This window comes from Parambassis ranga, chromosome 24 (genome assembly GCF_900634625.1).
Source record: "Parambassis ranga chromosome 24, fParRan2.1, whole genome shotgun sequence".
Taxonomy (NCBI): Eukaryota; Metazoa; Chordata; class Actinopteri; family Ambassidae; genus Parambassis; species Parambassis ranga.
This window is the reverse complement of record NC_041043.1, coordinates 12236393-12258819: the sequence shown is the minus strand read 5'-3', so window position 1 is coordinate 12258819 and position 22427 is coordinate 12236393. Positions and strand designations below refer to the sequence as shown.

The 22427-nt window shown below is 43.8% G+C and overlaps 3 protein-coding genes across 6 annotated transcripts; 2 read left to right on the top strand and 1 right to left on the bottom strand.

Annotated features, from left to right (window-relative positions):
* Positions 1-5529: 5529 nt before the first annotated feature.
* On the bottom strand, positions 5530-9303 carry LOC114428622 (alpha-N-acetylgalactosaminidase-like). Of its 3 annotated transcripts, none has more exons than XM_028397199.1 (9): positions 9152-9303; positions 8529-8685; positions 8313-8453; positions 7875-8086; positions 7702-7796; positions 7461-7622; positions 7119-7316; positions 6898-7038; positions 5530-6197 (listed from the first exon to the last, which is right to left on the bottom strand). In XM_028397199.1, exons 2-9 carry the CDS (start codon positions 8681-8683, stop codon positions 5991-5993), a joined length of 1311 nt encoding a protein of 436 aa, XP_028253000.1. In that variant the 5' UTR covers positions 8684-8685; positions 9152-9303; the 3' UTR covers positions 5530-5990. The 3 variants fall into 3 exon arrangements, with proteins under 3 accessions (XP_028253000.1, XP_028253001.1, XP_028253002.1); XM_028397200.1 differs by lacking the exon at positions 9152-9303 and adding an exon at positions 8787-9087; XM_028397201.1 differs by lacking the exon at positions 9152-9303 and adding an exon at positions 8812-9087.
* A 1559-nt stretch (positions 9304-10862) lies between these two features.
* LOC114428766 (uncharacterized) lies at positions 10863-13150 on the top strand. Its single transcript, XM_028397444.1, has 2 exons — positions 10863-10897; positions 11590-13150. Exons 1-2 carry the CDS (start codon positions 10870-10872, stop codon positions 12990-12992), a joined length of 1431 nt encoding a protein of 476 aa, XP_028253245.1. The 5' UTR covers positions 10863-10869; the 3' UTR covers positions 12993-13150.
* A 567-nt stretch (positions 13151-13717) lies between these two features.
* On the top strand, positions 13718-21709 carry LOC114428336 (adenylate cyclase type 3-like). Of its 2 annotated transcripts, none has more exons than XM_028396658.1 (20): positions 13718-14412; positions 14885-15034; positions 15734-15873; positions 15950-16061; positions 16145-16272; positions 16388-16546; positions 16616-16775; positions 16998-17123; positions 17232-17308; positions 17423-17584; positions 17682-17769; positions 17849-17965; positions 18368-18639; positions 19435-19516; positions 19631-19789; positions 19990-20136; positions 20581-20697; positions 20787-20913; positions 20991-21115; positions 21191-21709. In XM_028396658.1, exons 1-20 carry the CDS (start codon positions 13738-13740, stop codon positions 21371-21373), a joined length of 3306 nt encoding a protein of 1101 aa, XP_028252459.1. In that variant the 5' UTR covers positions 13718-13737; the 3' UTR covers positions 21374-21709. The 2 variants fall into 2 exon arrangements, with proteins under 2 accessions (XP_028252459.1, XP_028252460.1); XM_028396659.1 differs by having other exon boundaries at positions 13738-14412; positions 16998-17105; positions 21191-21373.
* The last annotated feature ends 718 nt before the right edge of the window (positions 21710-22427 follow it).

Genomic DNA, 22427 nt, shown 5'->3' with positions numbered 1-22427 from the left:
ATGAAACACCGACGCAGAGATGGTGACACCAACCCACCTGGTGATGTCACTGTCTCTGCTTGGACAGGATGGCGCTATGCATGTTGGGAAATGTATTACATAATGTTATGATGATGATATTATAATCCAGTTTCATTGACAGTGTGAACACAAACAGCAGCTGTTGTTTTAAAGAGGTATAATCCATCTTTTGATGATGCTAACTACAGTCAGTGTTTCATTAACTCTTTAACTGCCTCTGTGCCTTTCACACAGAAGACACAACAGTCCTATCATAAATAGGCTATCCAGTGGACTGTTAAGATGCTAACACCTCCACTGGAGGACATTTGTGTCCTCCAGCACCACCTGGAGGACACAAATGTCCTCCAGGTGGTGCCGGAGGAGATGTTCTGAGACTCTGGAATATGTTTGCTAATGTTAACGAAATATTTGTGTATAAACACATGATCAATATATCATCTAGATACATATAAATTCACACATTTACTCACCTCTGCTGATGATATTGTGCAATATATGACTCTCAGCCTTCATTGCCTGTACAAAATGTTAGCCTGTGTTAGCATGGCTAATCTACGGCCATTGTGGTTTAGCGTTTCACACCGATGAAATGAAGATATGTGAAGCCAATGGGGGAAGCACTGGTGCAAATTAAATGATCAGTGACAAGCTATGACTTTCCTCCGACCCCAGAGTCACACCTTAACTTAGACGTGCACATTTAATCACAGTGCTACTGTATGAACAAGTGACAGATTGACAGAGTGGCATGCAAAAGTGGTTTTTAAAGGACCCCCCCCCTGACAAAGTTGAAAGAAGAAGAGATGACAATCACGAGGCCAATGAGCCAAAGAATCTCAATGCTGACAGATACTAGCAAAAATAGCACTGAAAATCATGCTCGGGGATGTTCACAGTCAGAGCAGACTGAAGGTTATGGGAAGCATTGTTGACCGATCACATTTCTATTTTTATTGACCTCACACTGCTCCTTTTTTTGCAAACTAATCGTGTGGATGTTTTCACAGCATCATGCTGTGCTTTAAGACGCAAATAGATTCATCGTGAACACTAACACCTCAAATGACATCATGTTACCTAACAAAATACTGCTGTGTAAACGCTTATCAAATATCTGCTGGACATCTGACAAGCTTCTTAAAATGTGACCCTTGATGCATGCACACCCACAAGACCCATTTGCCAAAGAACACCTGCTCCTCCCCAGTCCTTTCCAACCATTCTCCCTGTAGCCAATTTGGGCCGAATCTACTGCTGTGTTGGCTGCGCCTCTGCTCCAGCTAAAGAAACTGAAGATAGTTTTCTGTTCTGTTGCCCAGGATCAGATGTGGAAACCTCAGACAGGGGACTACAGCGAGGGAATGGAATGACCACGCACACGCGCACACACACACACAATACTCCCTCAAAGGTGTACAGTATGTCTGTAAGGAAAAGGACAAGTGGTCACAGTAGTGTGATTCAGGACACAGATGATTTGTCTGCACAGCAGGGCAGAGAGAATGCAGAGAAGGGGGGTCGGAAATGAGAGGTTCAGTGTGTGAATGTGAAATGAAGAAGGGGAGATATAGAGTTAAAGGGAAAGAATGAGATCATGACTGTGTGTGTATGTGAGCGAGAGAGAGAGAGAGAGAGAGAGAGAGGGGTATTGGCTGTAGTCTATGACTTTGACCCACACAAGCTGCCAGTAAGAAAAGCAGCTGACACTTTGGCCGGTTGCCCTGCGAACCCAACGCCTCGGCAACGTGCAGCCTGCCTCGTACACAGCAGCGTCGTGGAAACTGTTACCAGGCGCGTCTGTTTAACTGAGTCAACAGCAGCCACTGGTGGACAAATTCAGACATTCATTCATTCATAAAAATTATGACTACAGGGGTAAAGTTTAGTGAGTTTTAGAGATGTGAGACAGGATGTGTGACACAGATTTGACCACATGGATGAATAATCTCAAAGGTTTAAAGTTGTAATCGTGCCATTATGCACATACTACTGCGCTGAAGAGACTACAATCACACATTATGCACACATTCTCGCTGCAGCTGAAATAACAGCATCTCTATACAGGCAGCAGGATGTCCCTCTGCCGCTGTAACAGCCCATAAGGGCAGAACAGGACAGGACAACCTGCACTGGGCATCGGGAGTCCGAACCCATATCAATTTAATGCCTCAGTACTTTCACTTTAAAGGAGAGGATAGAACAAACAGTGAGTCTGCAGCCAGCACACTGTCCTGTGCTTTATGGGTCAAAGAGTCCAACAAAAGGAGAAGAGTAACGTAAGCCAATGTAGTGAGAGGAGGAGGAGGTGTCCAGTCACTGCTTAATGCATGACTAGGTAAAAGTAGGAGGGAAAAGACGTCAAAGCCGCGCTAAGACGCAGAAGCAGGGCTGCAACAGAGAAGTCCCTGTTAAGTAATACCAAGCAGACTTTCCGTGTTTACTTAAAATAAAATGTGGGTGTCCAGTCTGGACTGGAGGAAATCTCCACTGACAGGATATGATGAATCAAAGCTCCATGCAACTATAAACTGACTAATGGGTAAGAGGGGGAAGCATTATGGTCCATGTTAATGGTCTCTCCTACACTAATGGAACAGCTGGTGAAAGCTATAAAATAGCATGTCACTCACATGGTCTGACTGGTAGTTGGACACTTGAGAACCAAAATAGGACCTTAATCTTTGACTTGTTAATTAAACTGTAATTCTTAAGGGAGAAATCATCATGGATTATTACCTGACAAGTGAGAAAGCCAACAACAATTAGCATATTTCCAGATATCAAGCTTTTAAATGCAGTTACCCGCTGAGTGATGATTCAGTGTTAATGTGACGCTCTGTGCTATATGTGCAACAGCCTCGTAATGGAGCTTTGAAGCGGTCGTGCATGTTGACACCTCTTACGTTGGCAGCATTCTTGGTCGTCCATGACACAGCGTGCTGTTTAGAGGAGTATTTTAGTTCAAATGCAGGATCAGCGAGCTACCAGATAACAGACCTGCCACAGTCTTACAACTAATCATGGATGTTTGGGAGTGTCAAAGTCCAAATCGCTTCCTGGCAGGACACTACCCAGAGGATCCTGCTTCAGGTAAACAAAGTACACCATCCCAGCTGCCTACATGATATAAAAGACAACCTGATTAATCATCATCATCAGAAGCAGTTTTTTTTTAGGTCAAATTCTGCCCAGGGCTAAGCACCATACATTCAGACACACAACAGACTGCAATGAGCTGAACAGCAGTTCCACTGTAGGATCGGACCACACAAGTCTCCTCGCATGCAATTTGTCATGGATATTTACACTTTCCTGCTTTAAACACATCATCTCCAACAGCCAACTGTCCACATGCCACCTAGTGTATCCTACACATCGTAATGAGGTACGTCACTCTGCTCAGTCAGTGGTTTTAATGTTGTGGCAGATCACGTTATAGAATAAGTGATGTCATCGCTGAGCAACCACGCCAAGCAGACTGGCAGCAACACCGTGTTCGAGTGTGTGTGTGTGTCTGTGTATGTAACACGCTGCACACACAGGCTGCATTTTGTTTAAATACTGCAACAATCCATACACACACTCACACACAAAGAGAGAGGAATGTAGACACAAAAGAGGCACAGCCCAGTCACTTTTCTTTCTCTGTAGCATCACTGCAGGGGTTTATCTTCCATTGAGACCCCACATATGCTCTGACCTATATGCAAGGACCTGTCTGCATCCTATCCATCCCAGTGCAGGCACGAGTTGTCACATACCCCCTCATCTGTGTTGGACTTTAGAAGCGCGAGGCAGTGAGTGTGACCAACAGCGTGACAAAAACGAGTGGGATGGTTTGAAGGAGGTTGGGGAGGTTGGGAGGAGGGGGGGGGCACAGAACTGAATCAGGGGTGTTTGTGTTGTGGCGGCACAAAGACGAGAGTGGCAACTGCGCCTCACTGCAGCTGCGGGCCTACGTGAGCATCGGCAGGAACGCTTTCCTCATCTCACTCCCCCCTCCCTTACTCGCTCTCGCACTCTCTCTCATCTCTCACATCCACCGGCCCCCCCCTTTGCTCATTTGCACCTTCAAATAGATGTCTGAGAGTCCCCCCCCCCCCCCCTCGCTTCCCCTTTCTCTTTCGCCCAAATCCTTCTTGCACTGTTCTCTCATTCTCTCTATCGTAACTCCCTCACTTTTCTCCCACGTCATGTCCCCAAATGCCAGCGACCTGGGACAGTGAGAGATGTGTCCCATTCGTCCGGGCAGTGGATAACTGAGACGATTGAATGGAGAAGAAAAGAAAGCAAAGAGCCGCTTTCCAGCACGCACGCACCAACACAGACGTACACGCAGCCAATCCGGCCTGAAATGACCTAGAGGGAACAAGTGGGTGTGTATGTGTGTGTGTGTGTCACTCAGAACAAGTTAACTTTTTTTTTTTTTGCACATAAAGTAGCACCACACCAATGCTCATGTGACTGCCTCATTATCTTAAGACTCGAGGGCAAACACTGGACTTTAAGGCCAAGGTCAGAGGTGATATGGCAAGACTGAGGAAAAAGAGACAAGAGGGGGGAGGAGGAGGAAGAGGAGGAAGAGGAGGAGGAATGGAGATGAGGAGACAATGAATAATAAACACAGTCAGGAGAGGAATCAAGGACAAAATACAGAATTAAAAGAAATTATACATTGTAGTACAAGTGTAAAAGTGGGAGAAGATGATGTCAGTGGAGAATACAACATAACACAGAGATAAAAGGCCAGGCCGAATGGCATGATTGTCCTTGTGCTCTGAAGCAGGTGCATTTTTTGGCAATGCATGGGACTGGAGGGCCCATGTTGTCATCCACACAGACTAAAGAGCAGTGCTGCCCTCTACTGGCTCAATATAAATACGACAAAATGCTTGTTGATGAATGAGTTATTGTAGGTGCTAGTATGAAGCTATAAGGTTTTGATGTTGATGTTACCACAGAAAAACAAATTGTTGCAAAGCTAACCTCCATGAAATTACACTGAAACTAAAATTTTATAAATAAACACTAATAAATAAGGATGTATTTATGTATAACACAGCAAATATTCTAATAAAAACAGAACTGTGAGTAGAGTGGTCTTGGAAGTCACTTCAGGCGACTAAGAAGTGAGAAGTGAAAGATAGAAATGAAAAGAGGATGTTCTTCTTTCAGGAAAACACGGTCTCACTCAAATTCTAATGAACTGATGCGTAAAGCAAAAAACAGCAGCACACTGCTGCTGCAAATGCACCACAGTCCTTCATATGTTTGTATGAACCCCATGCACCTCAGCTTTCTTTAATGTAGACTCAACAGGATTGTTCTTTGTTGCCAGGTTTTTGGGTTAAGGACACTTTATGGCGCACTAACACTTTTAAATCACGGTGTTCTACGAGTTCTGCTGTGGAATTAAAACGAAACACAAACGTTACCTTCATTGAAAAGTGAAAATTATTATTTACTTCAGTGAAGACACAAAAAAAAACACAATTTGCACAATCGTTCCTTATAAAAACTCTTCATATATTCTAAATAATTTTCCTATAATGCAGTGCAATGTCCAGGTCTGACAGACTGTGACATTTATAAAACACGATTTAAATGTAATAGTAAAAATTCAGAACACGGTGGTTCACAGTTCACTTCAATTCAACCAAAACCTTCTTTAAAAATTAATGTAAACAAAAACGTGGAGAATGTGGTGTCATAGTTCTAGAAGTTTTGCTGGCTGAAATCATCAATCAGTCACTCATTGATATGTGAAGGTGAATGGTAGGTAAATGTTGAGGTGAAAATGGCTGACCCCCCCCCCCTGAGATTAAGGTAATGTAATTACCTGGAACAGGCACTTAAAAAGTTAGCCGCGCTGAAGACGAATACGTTCAGCACCACATAACGTACGTTTCATTAAAACCGACACACAGACTGAACCAGTAACTAATTATATGATGGTAAGAGTTCGATCAGAGGAAGATGTGGGGAATGGCATTTCCCTCATCATCATCATCATAGGCTGATCCCCGCAGTTTGCCACCATTATAGAACTGGCGGATGTTTAGTTTGCCCGGTGCCGACACATACCACATGACCGCACCTGTGGGGTTGACCGACACCACGAAGTTAGTGGAGTCTTTCAGCACAGTGGTCTTGTCAGTGAAGACATCAAAGATCTAAGAAAAGGTAGATAAAACACAAAAGTGATTATCCAGCTTTTAAAAAAGGCAGTAAAGCACTTTAAAGCCCTCTAATAATTCATTTAATTGTAACTTTTTTGCGACTGTTGGAGGGCTGAGGTTATAATCCGGAATCCTTATTCCATTGATGCGCAGTACATCAGTGTTTACAAGCTCCAATAGTCCGTGCAGACCCACATGTTGTTCTGTTCTCAAAAGGTACATTTCTTGTAGATTTGGTTGTATACATGTGGACACCAATGGACCGTACACCTCTCATATCTCTTTTTTAAAAGATGGCCACTGTTTCGGTTTACCAGCAAATTCACAATTGGTGCCTTTGTTGTGAGTTTTAATGCAGACACAAGAAAACTGGTTAATGCTAAGAATGCACCTGCAAAGAAAAACATAACTTGGTGGACAGATGTGTCAAACACAGCACTGTCACCATGGAAACGCGGGTACAACTTAGATAAAAAATGAACTTTGCAGTTTGCACACCAAAGTGATAAAGGCAGGTTTGCTATATTTGAAAGATATGTCTTCAGTGTTTAAGACGTATCTGGCACATGCTGTGGATCATTTGTAAATGCATCAATATTGTTTGGATGCATGTTGTGTTAGAAATGACAGCTAATCTAAAAAGATTTGTGCCACAAAAAGTCCAGCATTCCCTACCTGTCTCTAGAAAACATACCTTGTAGCTGCCTGTGGTGTAGTTGAGTTTGCTGAGGGAGGTCTGGTAGCGGTACGGCATGTCAGTACGGCGACTGAAGAACACCAACGCACTTGCGTTGTTCGACAGAGGGCGCCAAAACACCTCAATGCCACTTTTCTCCTGAAAGAAAGAAACAAGAGTGAGAAAGTGTGAAGACAATTCTTCTCATTATTATTTTTGTCTCGAAGAAGCCGGTTCACCTTCACGATGCGTCTTCCTTGGATGCCCAGGACGTCCTGGTTGATGCTGATGGCCATTTTGTTCTGTAAGATGTTCCGGGCGCCACTGCTGATGGTGCGCAGGTCATTGGACATGAAGAGAGGAGCCGCCATAATCGCCCACAGAGCCATCTGAGCACGAGACTGCTCCATACTGAGACCAAAGTCACCAATAATCAGCTGTGAAGGTCAAAACAGGGAAATGAAACTGTGGAATTTTATGTGTCGTATGATTTTATAAGTATCCACCTGTGATGCTTTAGTAACAGACAGCACAGTGCATTGAGATAGTAAATATGTAAATGTTAAGATAGTTAAACAAACCATGTCAGGATCGTTCCACCTTCCAGGTCCTGCTGCAGGTATCAGAACTTCCTGGTTTTCAAAGAACCAGTCCACAATGTTCAGCACACTATCCCAGGAGTCCTGGATGTCGCCATAGTTGCGCCACAGGTTGCAAATCTCACCCAGTTGAGTGTAATTTACCTAATAACGATATAAAACACGTTAACCAGTCAGGTAAAAATCAAATGTATGGTAAAAATCTGAGACATGCTGATCGCACCTTGGGTGGCAGGCCGCCCTGGTAGGCAGGCCAGCTGCAGGAGTAGCCAATGGGACGGCCTGTAGCATTTAAAGCCTTTGACATAAGTGGGTAACCTGGCCGAGACAGAAACAAGGAATCAAATCAACAACACCTCAGTGAAACCTAGATGCTTAAAGTTCTCGAGTTCCTACCCATCTCCTGCTCCGTGGCATTCGAGTAACAGCCGTCATATTTAAACATGTCCACCTCCCACTCAGCGAACGTCTGGGCATCTATATCAATCTTGTCCAGCGGGGTTCCGGGGTAGCCCCCACAGGTGTGAGTGCCCATGTCTCCGTAAATGCCCAGCTTCAGACCTCGGTCATGCATGTAGCGTGCCAGCTTCTGGATTCCTCCAGGAAACCTGAAACCCCACATTCACATTCAGTTTCAGTATTCCACAGAGGTGACTGGATAGGTTCAACTATCTTCCAAGGAAAGATCATTGTCTTTTTAACACCTGTGCTGACACTGCATGAAAGTGAATGGGGTTAGTCATATGACTGTCACACCTTCCTCAGCAGTTTTTTATTGACCTGTAGGCTTAGTGTATGCACAGAGGAACAGTGTGTGTGTGTTATTCCCTGTACCTCTTGGGGTCCGCCTGCAGCCGTCCCTGTTTGTCTCTTTCCATGGAGGACCAGCAATCATCTATGTTCACATAGACGTAGCCAAGTTCCCTCCAGCCATCCTCTGAGAGTCTGTCCGCCATGTCGATGAACAGATTCTCACTGCAGGAGGAACAGAGTTGTCTCACATATTTGCTCTTATATATTGTTTGCAATATCCATGTAATATGGTCTGACCTGATGCAATTTTTGGGATCATGCTCACAGTCGATATCACATCTGTATCGTTCCCATGCCAACCAGCCCATTGGAGGGGTTCTCATCAGTCCATTGTCGAGCGCCAAGGTGGTGACAGAGAGGACGGATGCAAAAACAAGCACCGCCAAACGCATTCCTGCAGAGTACAACGTTACAGCTTCAACAGGCAAAATAAAAAAGTAATATACAGCTAACACGACCTCCACACTTCCAGCCTGTGAGATTTTGAATGATTACAAGATAGTTTACGGGCCCTTGTAACCTCCTGAGAGTCACGTTGATGGGTGTAACTGGGATGAGCTCATCCACAACCTGCCAGGTGACTTCTGCTGTCCTATCATCTTGAAATGTCAGCTGACTGATTCAAAAAACCCCATCTACACCACACCATGTGCAAAAGGACATTGTTATTACAAAACTATAGATATAATGACAGTAGACTTGAGCAGCAGAGTATATTCTAGAGTTAAAAACATAATATTAGACCACAAACGTGCATAAACAGACTTCAGTCTAGAAGTACATTTACAAAAAGCTTCACAGCCATTTGTTTGCTTATCATACATCCAGAAACAAAAACGGTAAATAAAATATAAACTCACTGAGGCCGCCGGTTGTCGGTGATGTGAGGCTGAAAGATGTAGCAGCCTCCTCAGGTCTGTACTTCGGTCTTCACGCCGCCTACAACCCTTAAAATAAAGATAAACTGCTCTCGTAATGAGAGCGAGGAAAAATGTCTCCCATGTGATCTTACAGGAAGTAACAGTCAGTCACGTGACACGTAGCTGTCAGCTGACTACACAACCGGAAGCAGCGAGAACAGACAAACACACCGGGGCTGACCGCCGACAAAAGCTCTCTTCCTCTAATTGAATCCCAAAACTCGACATTTAATCTTATAAAATATTTCTACCGGGCGCTGTGGATTCTTCACACTATTACTGCGCCATACTTTTATGTTCTGTTTATTTATCATTATTCAGATTGATATTCTTGCCAATGTGCACTTCAATGTCAAGCTTAATCCGGATTTTTGATAGAAATCCTGAAGACCAATCGATTTCTATCCTGCTGACAAACCTTTTCTTGCTGAATCACTGCACGTGGGAGTTTTGTCTTCGGGATGAACCTGTTTTTGTCTCAGGGTGGAGCTGCATGGGTTTAAAGCCAGCTCCACCCTGAGACAAAAACAGGTTCAAAGAGGAGTCAAAGAAACCATCTATGTGAAATTGGAAAAACCCTCTCTAAACAGAGGAGGATTGCTGAGGAATCCGCTAACAATGGGCTGTTAACTAGTCCTGCACAGGGCCCGGGCACAGTTTCTGGTCATTAACTGACCATTAACCAACAAGTGGGATCATAGTCATGTAAGTTCCTGCAAGATCCACCCACAGAGGTCCTGAGCACATAAAAACACAGATTCCCCAATGTCTTCAAAAAACAATCCTAGCCTGGATTATAAATCTTGGACATGACTATGGCCTGGATGAATGACAGCATCCACAGACATATGTGTCTTCTCTTTCCTTTTGTTCTTTCTCTCTCTCCTCCTTCTGTTCTCTAACTTCACAAGCTGCCTTTATCACTACTGTGATAGCTATTTTGTGTACCACTGTCCATGGCAGAAGCGACTGGACTAGACTTAACTCGGGCTTCTGCGGGGTGCAGGGCTGTCCTGGGGCCCCGGGTCTACTCACCTAGTGGTTGGTCCTTGAATCTGTAGTACAAAGAGCTGTGGTCAGTCTCAGTGAGAAAAAAAACTAAAATATTTCTAAAAATATACATAAACATAAAATAGTGATGTGTTTCCTGCTATCTGGTGTGTCAGAGGAGGAGTATTGTCATATATTTAGGCATGTTATTAATGTTGTGCAAGACAAAAGCCTATTTAAGAGAGTTCTGAAGATGGCTTCCTTTATACTGTTTCCTTCTGTAGCTGAGGGCACTAGGCCCTGTTTGGACTCACCCTGTGTCTTAAGTTGGTGCTGTGGCTGCGAGTAATGGCTGGACACTGGAGGTCAAAGTCAGTAAGAACTGCCATCACTGTATAAACTCAGTAAGATCAATAATAAGGATGTTGATGTTAAAAGTCAATTAAAAATACAAAATAATCCTAAAATACTGTTGAAAAATAAATTAATATGTCCCTGTATTGTAAACCAATTGGTAATTTATTGATGAACCCTAAATATAAGTGGATGGATTATTTAGCCTGCAACTGTCGGGGCACTGGCGCCACCTCGTGGTTTGAGTTCAGAATGGGAGGATCTACGTCATCCATCTTTACGTACAGTCTACGCCGTTTACGCAGCGTACAGACATGGCAGACATGGCAGACACAAGCCGGGGTAAGATGTCTCTAAGATTACAAGTTAAATTAAATTAATTAAAAATAGGCACACGACAAGCTAAAAATGAGAAACATTATCGCTCATTCAAAGAGCTGCTGCCGTATGAGGGACGTAAACGCACCATTTGAAAGCTGCACACAGGACCCAGAGCTGCTATGATCATAACTTAAAAACTTAACCAGAGTGCATACAGGGCATATTAAATAACATTTTCTGCATAGTACGAGCTGTAATGTCAGAGGGTTTATAACGATGAGACGGCCTGTTGAAATGTTTGTTGTTCTTCAGTAGTTAAAACAAGACTTCCTGGTTTTAAGTTTCAGTCCGTGCATTTTCACTTTCTTCTTAAAGGGACAGTAACACGTCACAGCATGATCTGTGAATAATATTATTAAAAAGTCTGCCTCTCTTTCAAAAAATTAAAAAGTGATAACCTTTAGACTGCATTACTGTACAATTAATTGCAGCTTGTAGCCAGTTCACTGTAGGGCTGCTAATACATGTATATAGAGCATAAATTGGCTGCTTCGGAGAGGTGTTTCTCTTCATGCAAACGTATGAAATGTCATGCTTTAGGTCTATACATCATTGTTATGTGCTTGTGGGAACAAAGTGTATCACATGAAAAAAAAAGAAATTTGGCCTTTATGGATATATTTTTCTTCTGACCGAAATGCTTGTGTCTTCAGGTGTCTTTGGAATGGTGAAGATGATCCTGGGAGGTGCAGCTGCAGGTTTTGCCTTCGGAGAAGCTGTGTTATTTGCAGCTGAGCCCACTCTGACTGAAGACGGCCTCCTGCTGAAGGCCGCCACTCAGTCTGCAGGACGGGCTGGTTCTACGGGTGTTGCTGTGGTGACAGCATGCCTGGTGTTCACTTCAGCACTTTTATCTCTTGGAAGTGGTTTCCTCCTTGCTGCCATGCTGATGAAGGCGTTGACTAAAGCAGGAGTGAGGGTGCTGTGGTTAACAGGCGTCACAGCTGGAGCCTCTGTTGTGGTGGGTGCTGTCACCACTGGAGTCTTAGCTGGGACCCTTCCAACGTGGATCTACATCGGAGCTCAAGGCGTTCTGGTCATTATTGTCTACTCCTACTCTAATATTAATGACCTGACCACAGCTCTGTTAATCATCTTCACCACTCTGTACCTCAGTGTTGTGTACGGAAGGATGGGTGCCATGATTGGATTGTTCTGCATGGTACTGACCATTTCTGTCCTCTATGCCCTTCGAAAGACTCTGACAGACAGTTTGGCACGAAGACCCAAACCTAAAACTGAGTGCAAATTGTTGGAGAGGATCTTTTTTTACTCCGTTTTTGTGGGAATTATGGGATTTTTTGTGGGTTTAGGAGCCGGTGAGGCAGGAGAAGGCTCGGAAGCAGAGGTGATTTTGATGCTACAGTCAGTCCTGTGGGTGGTGTTTCTGTCAGCAGCGCTGCTTGGAGCTGGCCTAGGAACGGTGGCCATGGTCGGGCTGGGGCCAGAGGTGGCTGGAAAGGTAGCTGGAAATGTAGCTCTGGGAGCAGCTGTGATATCATCTGTGGCTTTGAGAACCATTCTGCAGTGGAGCTCCTCTCTGGGGGTGAGAAGCAGCACAGGGGGGACATTAGGGGCAGCTACGGCTGCAGGGGTGGCACTCGGAGCTGCAAGCGTTGCGGCAAAACAGGCCTTCGGGTCTAGAAACACAACTCTAGCAGTATTGGGTTCAGTTGCTGTCAGTGCTGTTGTGGCCATGAAAGGTGTCGCACTGAAAGCAGCTCTGGTGACAACGTCAGGACTTATGACAGTCATCCTTGTTGCTGTTGGAGCATTTATTCTAGGTGCACCAAAGAGCCCTTTTCACACTCAGGTGAATCTGCAAAGGGGCCTCCTTACAGGAACAGAACTAATTAAAGGAATTGGCATGGAGACTGTCTCCGCAGCAGCAGCACCTATTGGAGCCGGGGCTCTCGGGGCAGCGACGTTAGGCACAGCAGCTCTGGGGACTCTTGGGACTGTGGGAGTTGTAGTGGCCATATTGTTGGCCTTAGGAAGTGTTCTGAGTGGGATGATAGGAAAATCAGCACCGGCAACAAACACACACAGAGACTGAAAGACGATGGAGTTTGTATCAGTTCGCAGGTCGTTAATGTGTCAAAGTGAACCAAAACACAGTGAGGTTTAAAACAAATTCTGTTCAAAGAAAATACAACCCTGCATGTTTTAAAATGTTGTAAAATAAAGAAGCAGCCAGTTGTTTGCTTTACTGTTCCCCCTTTTTTGCCCTTTTTTGTCAGCTCTTCACGGCATCATTGCCACATTTCCCAAGACATGGTTTCATCTTAGCAACAGTAACAGAGGATCTGCTGTTTAGGAACAAGGAGGGGGCAGTGGGAGGGGGAAGAAGCAGAGAATGATATCAGAAGAGCCTTGATTCTGTTTACTATACACCAACATGACTGAAAGTAATACAGATTATGATAACAACATATGTTGTCCTTGTTTATGTGGAGTTTTCTTGCATATAAATGGATATTTACATGTGAATCATCGCAGAGATCAGGACTTAAGCTGCAGCCTGGAGAGGATTGGCTCTGAGAATATGTAAGAAGTTTATGGCGCTGGAAAGAATGAAAGGTAAGAGACTGTACATGGTGGATACAAAAAGTTGGAAGTGACAGCTGGTCATGCAGGAATGGAATTATCTTCAGCCGTGTCATGTTTTTTTTCCTCTTTGGAAGGATTTTTTTGCACTATTAAAACCTTGATGATGTGATTATCATCAGTGATGTGATAAACTTCTCCGTGGACTTCATCGATAGTGTTCTAATACAGTATTACTCAAACCTTAATTAAGCATGTCTCTGAACCGGATACCCACAACAGACACGGATCAGTCTGCAGAGTACTCTGTGGAGTATTCTGTGCAGGTTCCCGGTGAGCACGACACGGGTCGGAGACGTGAAGTGACCGTGCTCCAGTCCAGCTGCTGCAGCTGCGCTCCGCGCGCTGTGCGCCTCGCCTTTACGCCCGAGTCTTTGGAAAGACTTTACCAGAACTACTCCCGCCGGCAGAGACAAGAAAATCTGCTGGTGTTGGTGATATTTGCCGCTCTCTTCAACAGCTTCATCATCATTATGTGTGCAGTAGTGTACACGCAGGACAAGGTGGCAATGGTGGTGGTCGCGGCGGTGGGTTTGGCTGCGGATATTGCGCTTTACGTGTTGTGCTATTTGAAGAAGCTCCCGGCATCACCTGTGTCACGTTTGGCAGTGCCGTACATCCTGTGGCTGATGGTCACCGTGCACGTCTTATGCTACATGGGACTGAACTACGAACAGTTCTCCCACGCGAGTAACTCTGTGGGCTGGCAGGCTTTCTTCACGTTCTCCAGCTTTCTGACTCTACCGGTGAACCTGGTGCCCCTCATACTGCTCTCTGCCCTCTCCTGTGGGATACACACTCTGGTCCTGGGGGTCACTGTGGCTCAAAGGTTTGGGAATAACCTGCAGGGGCCCATGCTGGTGAGACAGGTAAATATGGCCCCATCTCCCTTGGTTGCCCCAAGATCTCAATATTCTCATCATATTGTATACCTGCATACCTATATTGCATACCTTGTACTAGTACCAATGGGTTTTGAGTAAACAATGCTTCCGAAAGGTCTTAAAGGTGCATTTACCAGTCAGCCAAGTTTGATAATAAGCCAGCGAGCACAATGAAATCATAACAACAACAAGCTTTTATTGTGAAAGGACAGTTCTGTGCATATACATAACATAACACAAAATCAAAATGCAACAAATCACTTATTCTCTTTGTTTACTGTAAGTAGAGAGCAGTCATTTTTACATCTTCCTATTTTTAGAATTTCATTCTGCCCATAACACACCATATCATTTCTTTGAATCCATCTAATTGAGTTAAAAGTGACCTTTTTTTCATTAAATCTGAAAGTTTTCCCCTGTAACCTGGCACACACCCTTTCTTCTGAATGCCATTCAGCTATTTGCCAATGTGATGCTGTACCTGTGTGCGGTCATGGTGGGCGTCATGTCGTACTACATGGCAGACAGAAAATACAGGACAGCATTTCTGGAAGCTCGTCAGTCGCTGGAGGTCAAGCTGACACTTGAGGAGCAAAGTACCCAGCAGGTACGACTTTGTTACACATTGTTTCCTTAATGAGATCATGCGTTTTCTCATTTTGTGCTAACACACACACACATTCGAACACCCTGTGCTGCCTAATTACTGTGTGTTTTGCTCAGCTCAGTGCTAATAGGTTGATTAGAGAGAGTTGTTTTCAGCAGGAGAGCCACCGTCTGGGACCTAACACAGTAACCTTCTGTCACCTTAGCTCTTTGACAACCATCACATACATTAATAACATTACTCCTTTATTGATTTTCTTCTATTTTAACCTCACATCATGCTGCCGTTTTTCATTTTAGGCTTGCTATTTTGATCTACTCTGCTGTTTTTCAGTATGAATTCACTGGTATTTACTATTACAGATCATGTGTGATAAACAAAAAGCTGCTTGCATTGATAAAGCTGTGAATAAACTGCAACAGGTCCCCACGCTATTTGTTTGATACCTTTGTTTTTAACTGCAGTCACACTTGCAAAACAAAGACAGCCGCCTCTTGAGAGTTGTTTAAAGAGGGGTGGGAAAGATGGCGGAAAGTCAAGGATGCATGCACAGAGACAGAAGGAAGCATCGAGTTCCCACAGCGCCTTTTCAACAGACGATGTAGAACAAGCCCACTAGGACAACTTTGGTCAGGTACCAGGAACAGCTGATTCCCTATGGCAGGGTTCACACCTTCTTGTTACTGTGTCTCCATGTAGGAGGAGTTATTACTGTCCATCCTGCCCAAACACATCGCCGATGAGATGCTACAAGGCATGAAAAACCAGGCCAATCAGAAGGAAGTGCAGCAGCAACAGCAGTTCAACACCATGTACATGTACCGGCATGAAAACGTCAGGTCAGGATCACTGATTTTTTTTATTGTCATTGTTGCTATATGTATGCATGTGGTAACACCTGCACTTTTGTTACAGTATCCTGTTTGCAGATATTGTAGGCTTCACCCAGCTGTCCTCAGCCTGCAGTGCCCAGGAGCTCGTAAAGCTGCTAAATGAACTGTTTGCTCGCTTCGACAAACTGGCAGCAGTACGTTTTTCCTCACATGCTTTACTTCAGTACAATATTTTTGCTTTGCATTTTAAGTCAACACATCTGGCTCCATTTTACAGGAACATCATCAACTGAGAATTAAGATTCTCGGAGACTGTTACTATTGCATCTGTGGTCTTCCTGACTTTAGAGAAGATCATGCTGCCTGTTCCATAATGATGGGCCTGGCCATGGTGGAGGCAATTTCGTAAGTTGTGGTTTTAACTTACATGCTAGGGCGAGGAGAAGGTATTTTATGTGCATGAAAAGAAAAACATTCAATCAGTGCATGTGGAGGACTGCTTTCCATCCTTCTGGTCCAGGTATGTGCGAGAAAAGACCCAAACAGAGGTGGACATGCGTGTGGGAGTTCACACCGGCACCGTCCTCGGAGGAGTACTTGGCCAGAAACGCTGGCAGTTTGATGTTTGGTCCACAGATGTCACTTTGGCCAATAAAATGGAATCTGGAGGCATTCCTGGGTAGGAAAACACTGCTCACACTTACTTGTTTCATAGATCAGTCATAAGAGTCATGTGTTTACTACACAGGAGAGTCCATATCTCTCAGACCACCAAGGACAGTCTGCATGGAGAATTTGATCTGGAGGAGGGGAATGGTGGAGAGAGGTGCGAGTACCTGCTCGAGAAAGGCATCGAGACTTGGTTGGTTCTAGTAGCTAAAGACAAGCCCAAAGTTCTCAATGGAAATGTGAGTGGTTTGTACCTTTCTTCATCCATTAGTTTCCCCTGTTGTGCTCTCCTAGAGGTGGATAGGTTAGCAGTCCAAAGTTACTTCTCAGATACTTCCATGTGACAAACCCTATGTTGCCAATTTACCTAACGTGCAAACCTTTGCATAGCAGATGAATCAAATGAAAATTTTTTTTTTTTTTCACATTAACAGAAGTTTCTCTGCCTCTTGCTCTCTCAGGCACCTCCCGCATTGACCAGCAGAAGCTCAAACCAGCTGATCAACACTACAGCGACCAATGGGAACACAGTTCCACACCAGTCCACACCCACTGAGTCCAGACAGGAGGTAGAGTATGATAAAAAAGTACAGTATAAGCTGTCTGACGCAGACACAGATCACCGAGTACACACACAAGTTGTCATGAATATAAATATCTTCCAAGTGCACTTATTCTTATCTGTTGCTGTTCAGAGGAATAAGGCAGTTGAGGAACAAGTGATCAACACACGACTGCAGCAGGAGTTGCTGGAAAGAGAGAGTCAGCAAATGTAAGAGGAAAGAGGAGCAGAGCAGTCTGTTTCACATGCCAAGCATATCTTTCTTTTGTCCCCATGCTCCAAATAGTTCTCTCCTTTTACTGTTATGTCTCACTTCTATAACAGAATGAAGGATAACCAGATCAACCCCATTTCTCTGCGTTTTGTGGATGGAAAGTTAGAGGAGCATTACTCCTCAGAGAAGGAGAAGCGAAGCGGAGCAGCTTTCTGCTGCTGCATTATAGTGCTGTTTTTCATCACAGCAATGGAGGTGTTTATAGATCCACTGTGAGTTGTCCTATAGCATACTTTTTGTCATTAATGTGACACCTGATGGTCACATCATAATAAGGCCCCTTGTTGAATAAGCATGCTCTTGTTCCAGGTTGGTTGTGAACTATGTGACTTTTGCAGTAGGACAGGTATTGTTGCTGATCCTCACAGTGTGCTCCCTGGCTGCCATCTTCCCCAGGGTGAGACTATTTGTGCTTGTGATGAATGGTTACATAATATACATAGATTGTATGTTCAGTGATTGTTTGCTTGTCACAGATGTTCTCCAAGAAGTTGGTGTCCTTCTCCATGTGGATTGATCGCACTCGCTGGGCAAGAAACACATGGGCCATGGCAGCCATATTTGTTCTAACCATGGCTGTGATCGCTGACATGGTATGACCGTAAAAATAAACCATGTTAGCGAAAAAACATACACTTAATTTCCTGTGTGTGTGTGGGTGTGTGTTCATCTTTCCATTAGAGTGTTTCCACTTTGTCCTCATCAAACTATCACTGCCTTTTATGTGTCTGACTACCCATTCCCACTGGAGTCCATTAGTTGACTGTCTTGCTGCCTGCTAGCTCATTTGTCAGAGCCCCACAGGAGCAGAATGCTACACACACTGCTGCCTTTGAGGTCTAAAATAACCATTCATTTCACCATCATGGCTGTGATATCTAGGCAACAGTCACAGGTTGACAAAAATGAAAACAACAAAGGATAATTTACTAGTCTGGTGTCTGCTCTTGTAACCATTTTTACTCCTCTTATGGCTTTATTTTCTGATGTTGCAGTTAAGTTGTGTTCCACCATCCCTTCGGATCTTCAACAGCACCTCTGGCCCCATGTTGGAGTCACTGGGTGACCGAGGTTGCGCGGAGAATCCAAAGCACTACAGCTTCATGGCTGTGATGGCTCTCATTGCGACCGCCATGTTGGTGCAGGTCAGCCACCTCATCAAACTGGGCCTCATGATCTTGGTTGTCACAGCAACTGGGGCCGTCAATATCTACAGCTGGCGGGACATTTATGATCTGTATGACTACATACAGTTCGCCTCCTACAGGTAAGGAAATTGTTAAAATGGCATAGATCTCTCCTACATTTACACTCTTAGTCCATCAGTTGTATATTCTCAGTAGCTGGTGTCTTGAACCTCCTCAATGTGGCTCTCAGCAGCAAGGACATCATTTTTATTGTCTAAATTGTGACCTAAGAGCTTCATCTTCATCCCGTATTTGAAAGGGTTCCAAGAAAGTCGAACAGATGGATGTTGATGAGCTCAAATCCACATTCCTGGGTGGCAGCCCTCACCACTGTGGAGTTGTGGGCTGAAATGTTGTTCTAGTGGTAGAGCACTCCACTTATGTCCTTGCCAACACTAAGTCCTCTTTATAGTCCACCCCTAACTGGCTCAAGAAATCAGCATAATGGGCGAGCTTGAGCTGTTTTCCATGTAGTTGCATCACAATAAACGGAGGTGGTTCTGGGTGTTTTGCATTGTGTAGAATCTGCTGTTTGTAAGATCCTCAACAAACTGGTGACAAATTGCTGTAAAAATGTCGTAGCACCTGACTCCAAAATATCAGATCATATTTTGACATGTAATGTAGATTCCACTTCTCATTAAGCCTAAAGACCCAGGAAGCTTGGTCATTTTGGCTCCTGTGTTCTGTGATTTGATGAGCTCTTTGCCATGTTTAAACTCAGCAGTCCACTTATTCACTATGCTGTAAGAAGAAGCACTGTCCCTTAACATTCACCATCCTCAGGTTAAAACCCTTCAGACTGTTCTAGCGAATGCATGAAGGCCTGGTAGATGTGCTGTCAGATCTTTAGTGCTCTCTCTCTTTGTTTCCAGAACATCCATAGTTCCCTCCAAGTACCTCATGACCATGATGATTATTGTCATGATGATTGGCTTTTACTTCTTCGCTCGCCATGTGAGTCTCTATTGTGTCACACTTAACTGATCACAGCCTTGAATGTCAGTACCTTTTTTTCTTAAATGACTTTCATTCAATCTAATATGTGTGTGTGTGTGTGTGTGTGTGCAGTTGGAGCGTCAGTCTAGGAAGATGTTTCTGTGGAAAGTCGGTGTGCACGACCAGAAGGAGAAAGTGTTTGAGATGAGGCGGTGGAACGAAGCGCTGGTCACCAACATGCTGCCGGAGCATGTGGCTAAACACTTCCTGGGCTCTAAGAAGAGAGACGAGGTACATGAGTGAGTGAGGAATGTTAGGAATGGAGGAGATGGTGTACCAAACATTGTGATGACGCTTAGAACCAATCTTACAATGCAGGTCACCAGGGCCATCTTGTGGTGTTGTGCATAATGACACATTAGTAATCTGTGCATTGAAAATTAATTTGCAGCATAAAACCATAAGAAACAAGAATTGTTGTGTATTTTTAGGAGCTGTACAGCCAGTCCTATGAGGAAATCGGTGTGATGTTTGCTTCCATCCCAAACTTTTCTGATTTCTACACTGAAGAAGGCATCAACAATGGAGGCCTGGAGTGTCTCAGGATTCTCAATGAGATCATCTCAGACTTCGATAGTGTGAGTTTTAGCAGCGTTTGCATTGTTGGTTGTAAATATTAAAGGTAGGGTAGGAGATTTTGAAAACTCAGTGAGAGTCAGCCAGATTTTGAAAGTAAACACACGACCCTTTCTCTCGGAGCTCACCCCAAAGCCACGCCTCCCAACCAGTCTGTGACTTCGGCCATCATGCACGTACCTCTCTGGTGCGCGCAGAGCAGGAAGAGAGTGACAACCAGCCAATACTCCGCGCAGGGTCCACCCGGAGGATTGGCTGATGTTTTTAGCGTTTTATAGCTTCCACAGATGATTCATATTCTTCGTTTTAATGCGAAACTGCCGAACTAATCGGTTGCTATCGGATTGTAAAGAAAAGTTACACTAATTTAACAAAACGTGCATCAGAATGAAATCTCCTACCCTACCTTTAAATAAAGACTAATCAGTGTCAACTTTCTTTAACAGTTATTAGACAGGGAGGAGTTCAGGTTTATCACTAAGATCAAGACAATAGGAAGCACATACATGGCTGCCTCGGGACTCACACCAGAGAGCAACACTAATGGATACAGCAATCGAAAGGTAGGGTTTTAAAACAGTATCTCACTTGTTACAACATATTAATTGACAGTACTGTAAATGTGTAGAAGTTACACGCTGGTTTTCCACAGCTAGAGGACCAGTCACTGGTAGAGCGCTGGCAGCACCTCTCTGACCTAGCAGACTTTGCTTTGGCTATGAAAGTCACGCTCAACAACCTCAACAAGCAGTCCTTCAACAACTTCATGCTCCGAATCGGTCAGTGTGTGTGTCTGTGGGTGTGTGCCTGTCTGTCTGTTTGCACATGCATTCATGTTTCTTTGTCTATCGCTCAGGTCTTAATAAAGGAGGAGTTCTGGCTGGAGTGATCGGCGCTCGTAAGCCTCACTATGACATCTGGGGCAACACAGTCAATGTGGCCAGCAGAATGGAGTCAACTGGAGTAATGGGAAACATCCAGGTAGAGCAGCAACACACACACACAACATTTCTGACTTCTGCTCACTTTTACCACTATGTCTCTGTTCCCTCTCAGGTGGTGGAGGACTGTTACGACATCCTGAAGGAGTACGGGTTCCGCTTTATACGAAGAGGGCCCATATTTGTCAAAGGAAAAGGCGAGCTGCTAACATTTTTCATGAAAGGCAAAGACAAACCAACCAGCAACGGCGGCCCAGTGACAACTACCCTTCCACACCAAGTTGGAGACTCTTCGTGACAATTTTCATTTAGTTATTAACATACACACATTTTGCTCAATTTGACTCATATACAGTTTATTTATCAGGGCCTTTATTAGGCCTGTAGCAGTATGTAAAGCATATGGAAGTAGATCAACACAACCAAATATAAGGCTATCATGCAGAAGTGCAGTTTAAGAACATTAACTTATTTTGTACACTTGTATATACTTCAGAAATATCTCAGAGCTCCTGCATGAAAGATCCCTTTGGACTTGATTCATAGAGCTTAATGTAAAAATAAGAATAACCTGTAGAAAGGCTTTAGAGGAAAATAACCCTAAACACACGTTTAACAATTCCACCAAGAAGAAATGGACCAATATGCAATGTACCGGTACTCTAAAAGCCTGCATTTGTAACAGTCAGCGCATTTGCACATACACATAATATTCCGTTTTTTACTCATATTTGTGTTGAGTAAATAATTTAAACAGTTACTGTTCCTAAAGGTGTGGTTAAAGTATACAGTGAGACAAAAAAGAACCCTTTGCTTGTCCCATATAACATTGTTTCACCTGACTGTAAGTTCAAGTACAAGCTTGAAACATACATAAATTACTCTACTCTGGTCTGTAAATGTATGTAGGCTAATCACAATGTATTTATTGTGTTAATAAAACATGTTTGCACTATGCACTGCCAGGTGATCTGTCTGTCCGAACCATACTTTATGCTTAGTCTTGATATGTTAACATGGGAAAGGTCATGTAATTTCCATTTATACTGGCAGATAATTTGCACTGATTAGTGATCTGTTAATGAATACAATGGAACCCTCATTCATTCAGTGATTAAATCCATTTACTCATGTGTTAACAACATGGCTAAAAATCTTGATCAACCTTCAAGTTTTATCGTTAAGTAACCAGGTTACTGTGTTTTTTTTAATTATTATTATTTATTTATATTTTATTTATTTATTTATTTGGGGGGGGGGGCAGATTTGACTGTCTAAAAGCTTGACACTTGTGGAATGTCAACATGAGGTTCACTAATTTAGTAATCCGGATTTATTAAAAGTCAAGTGTG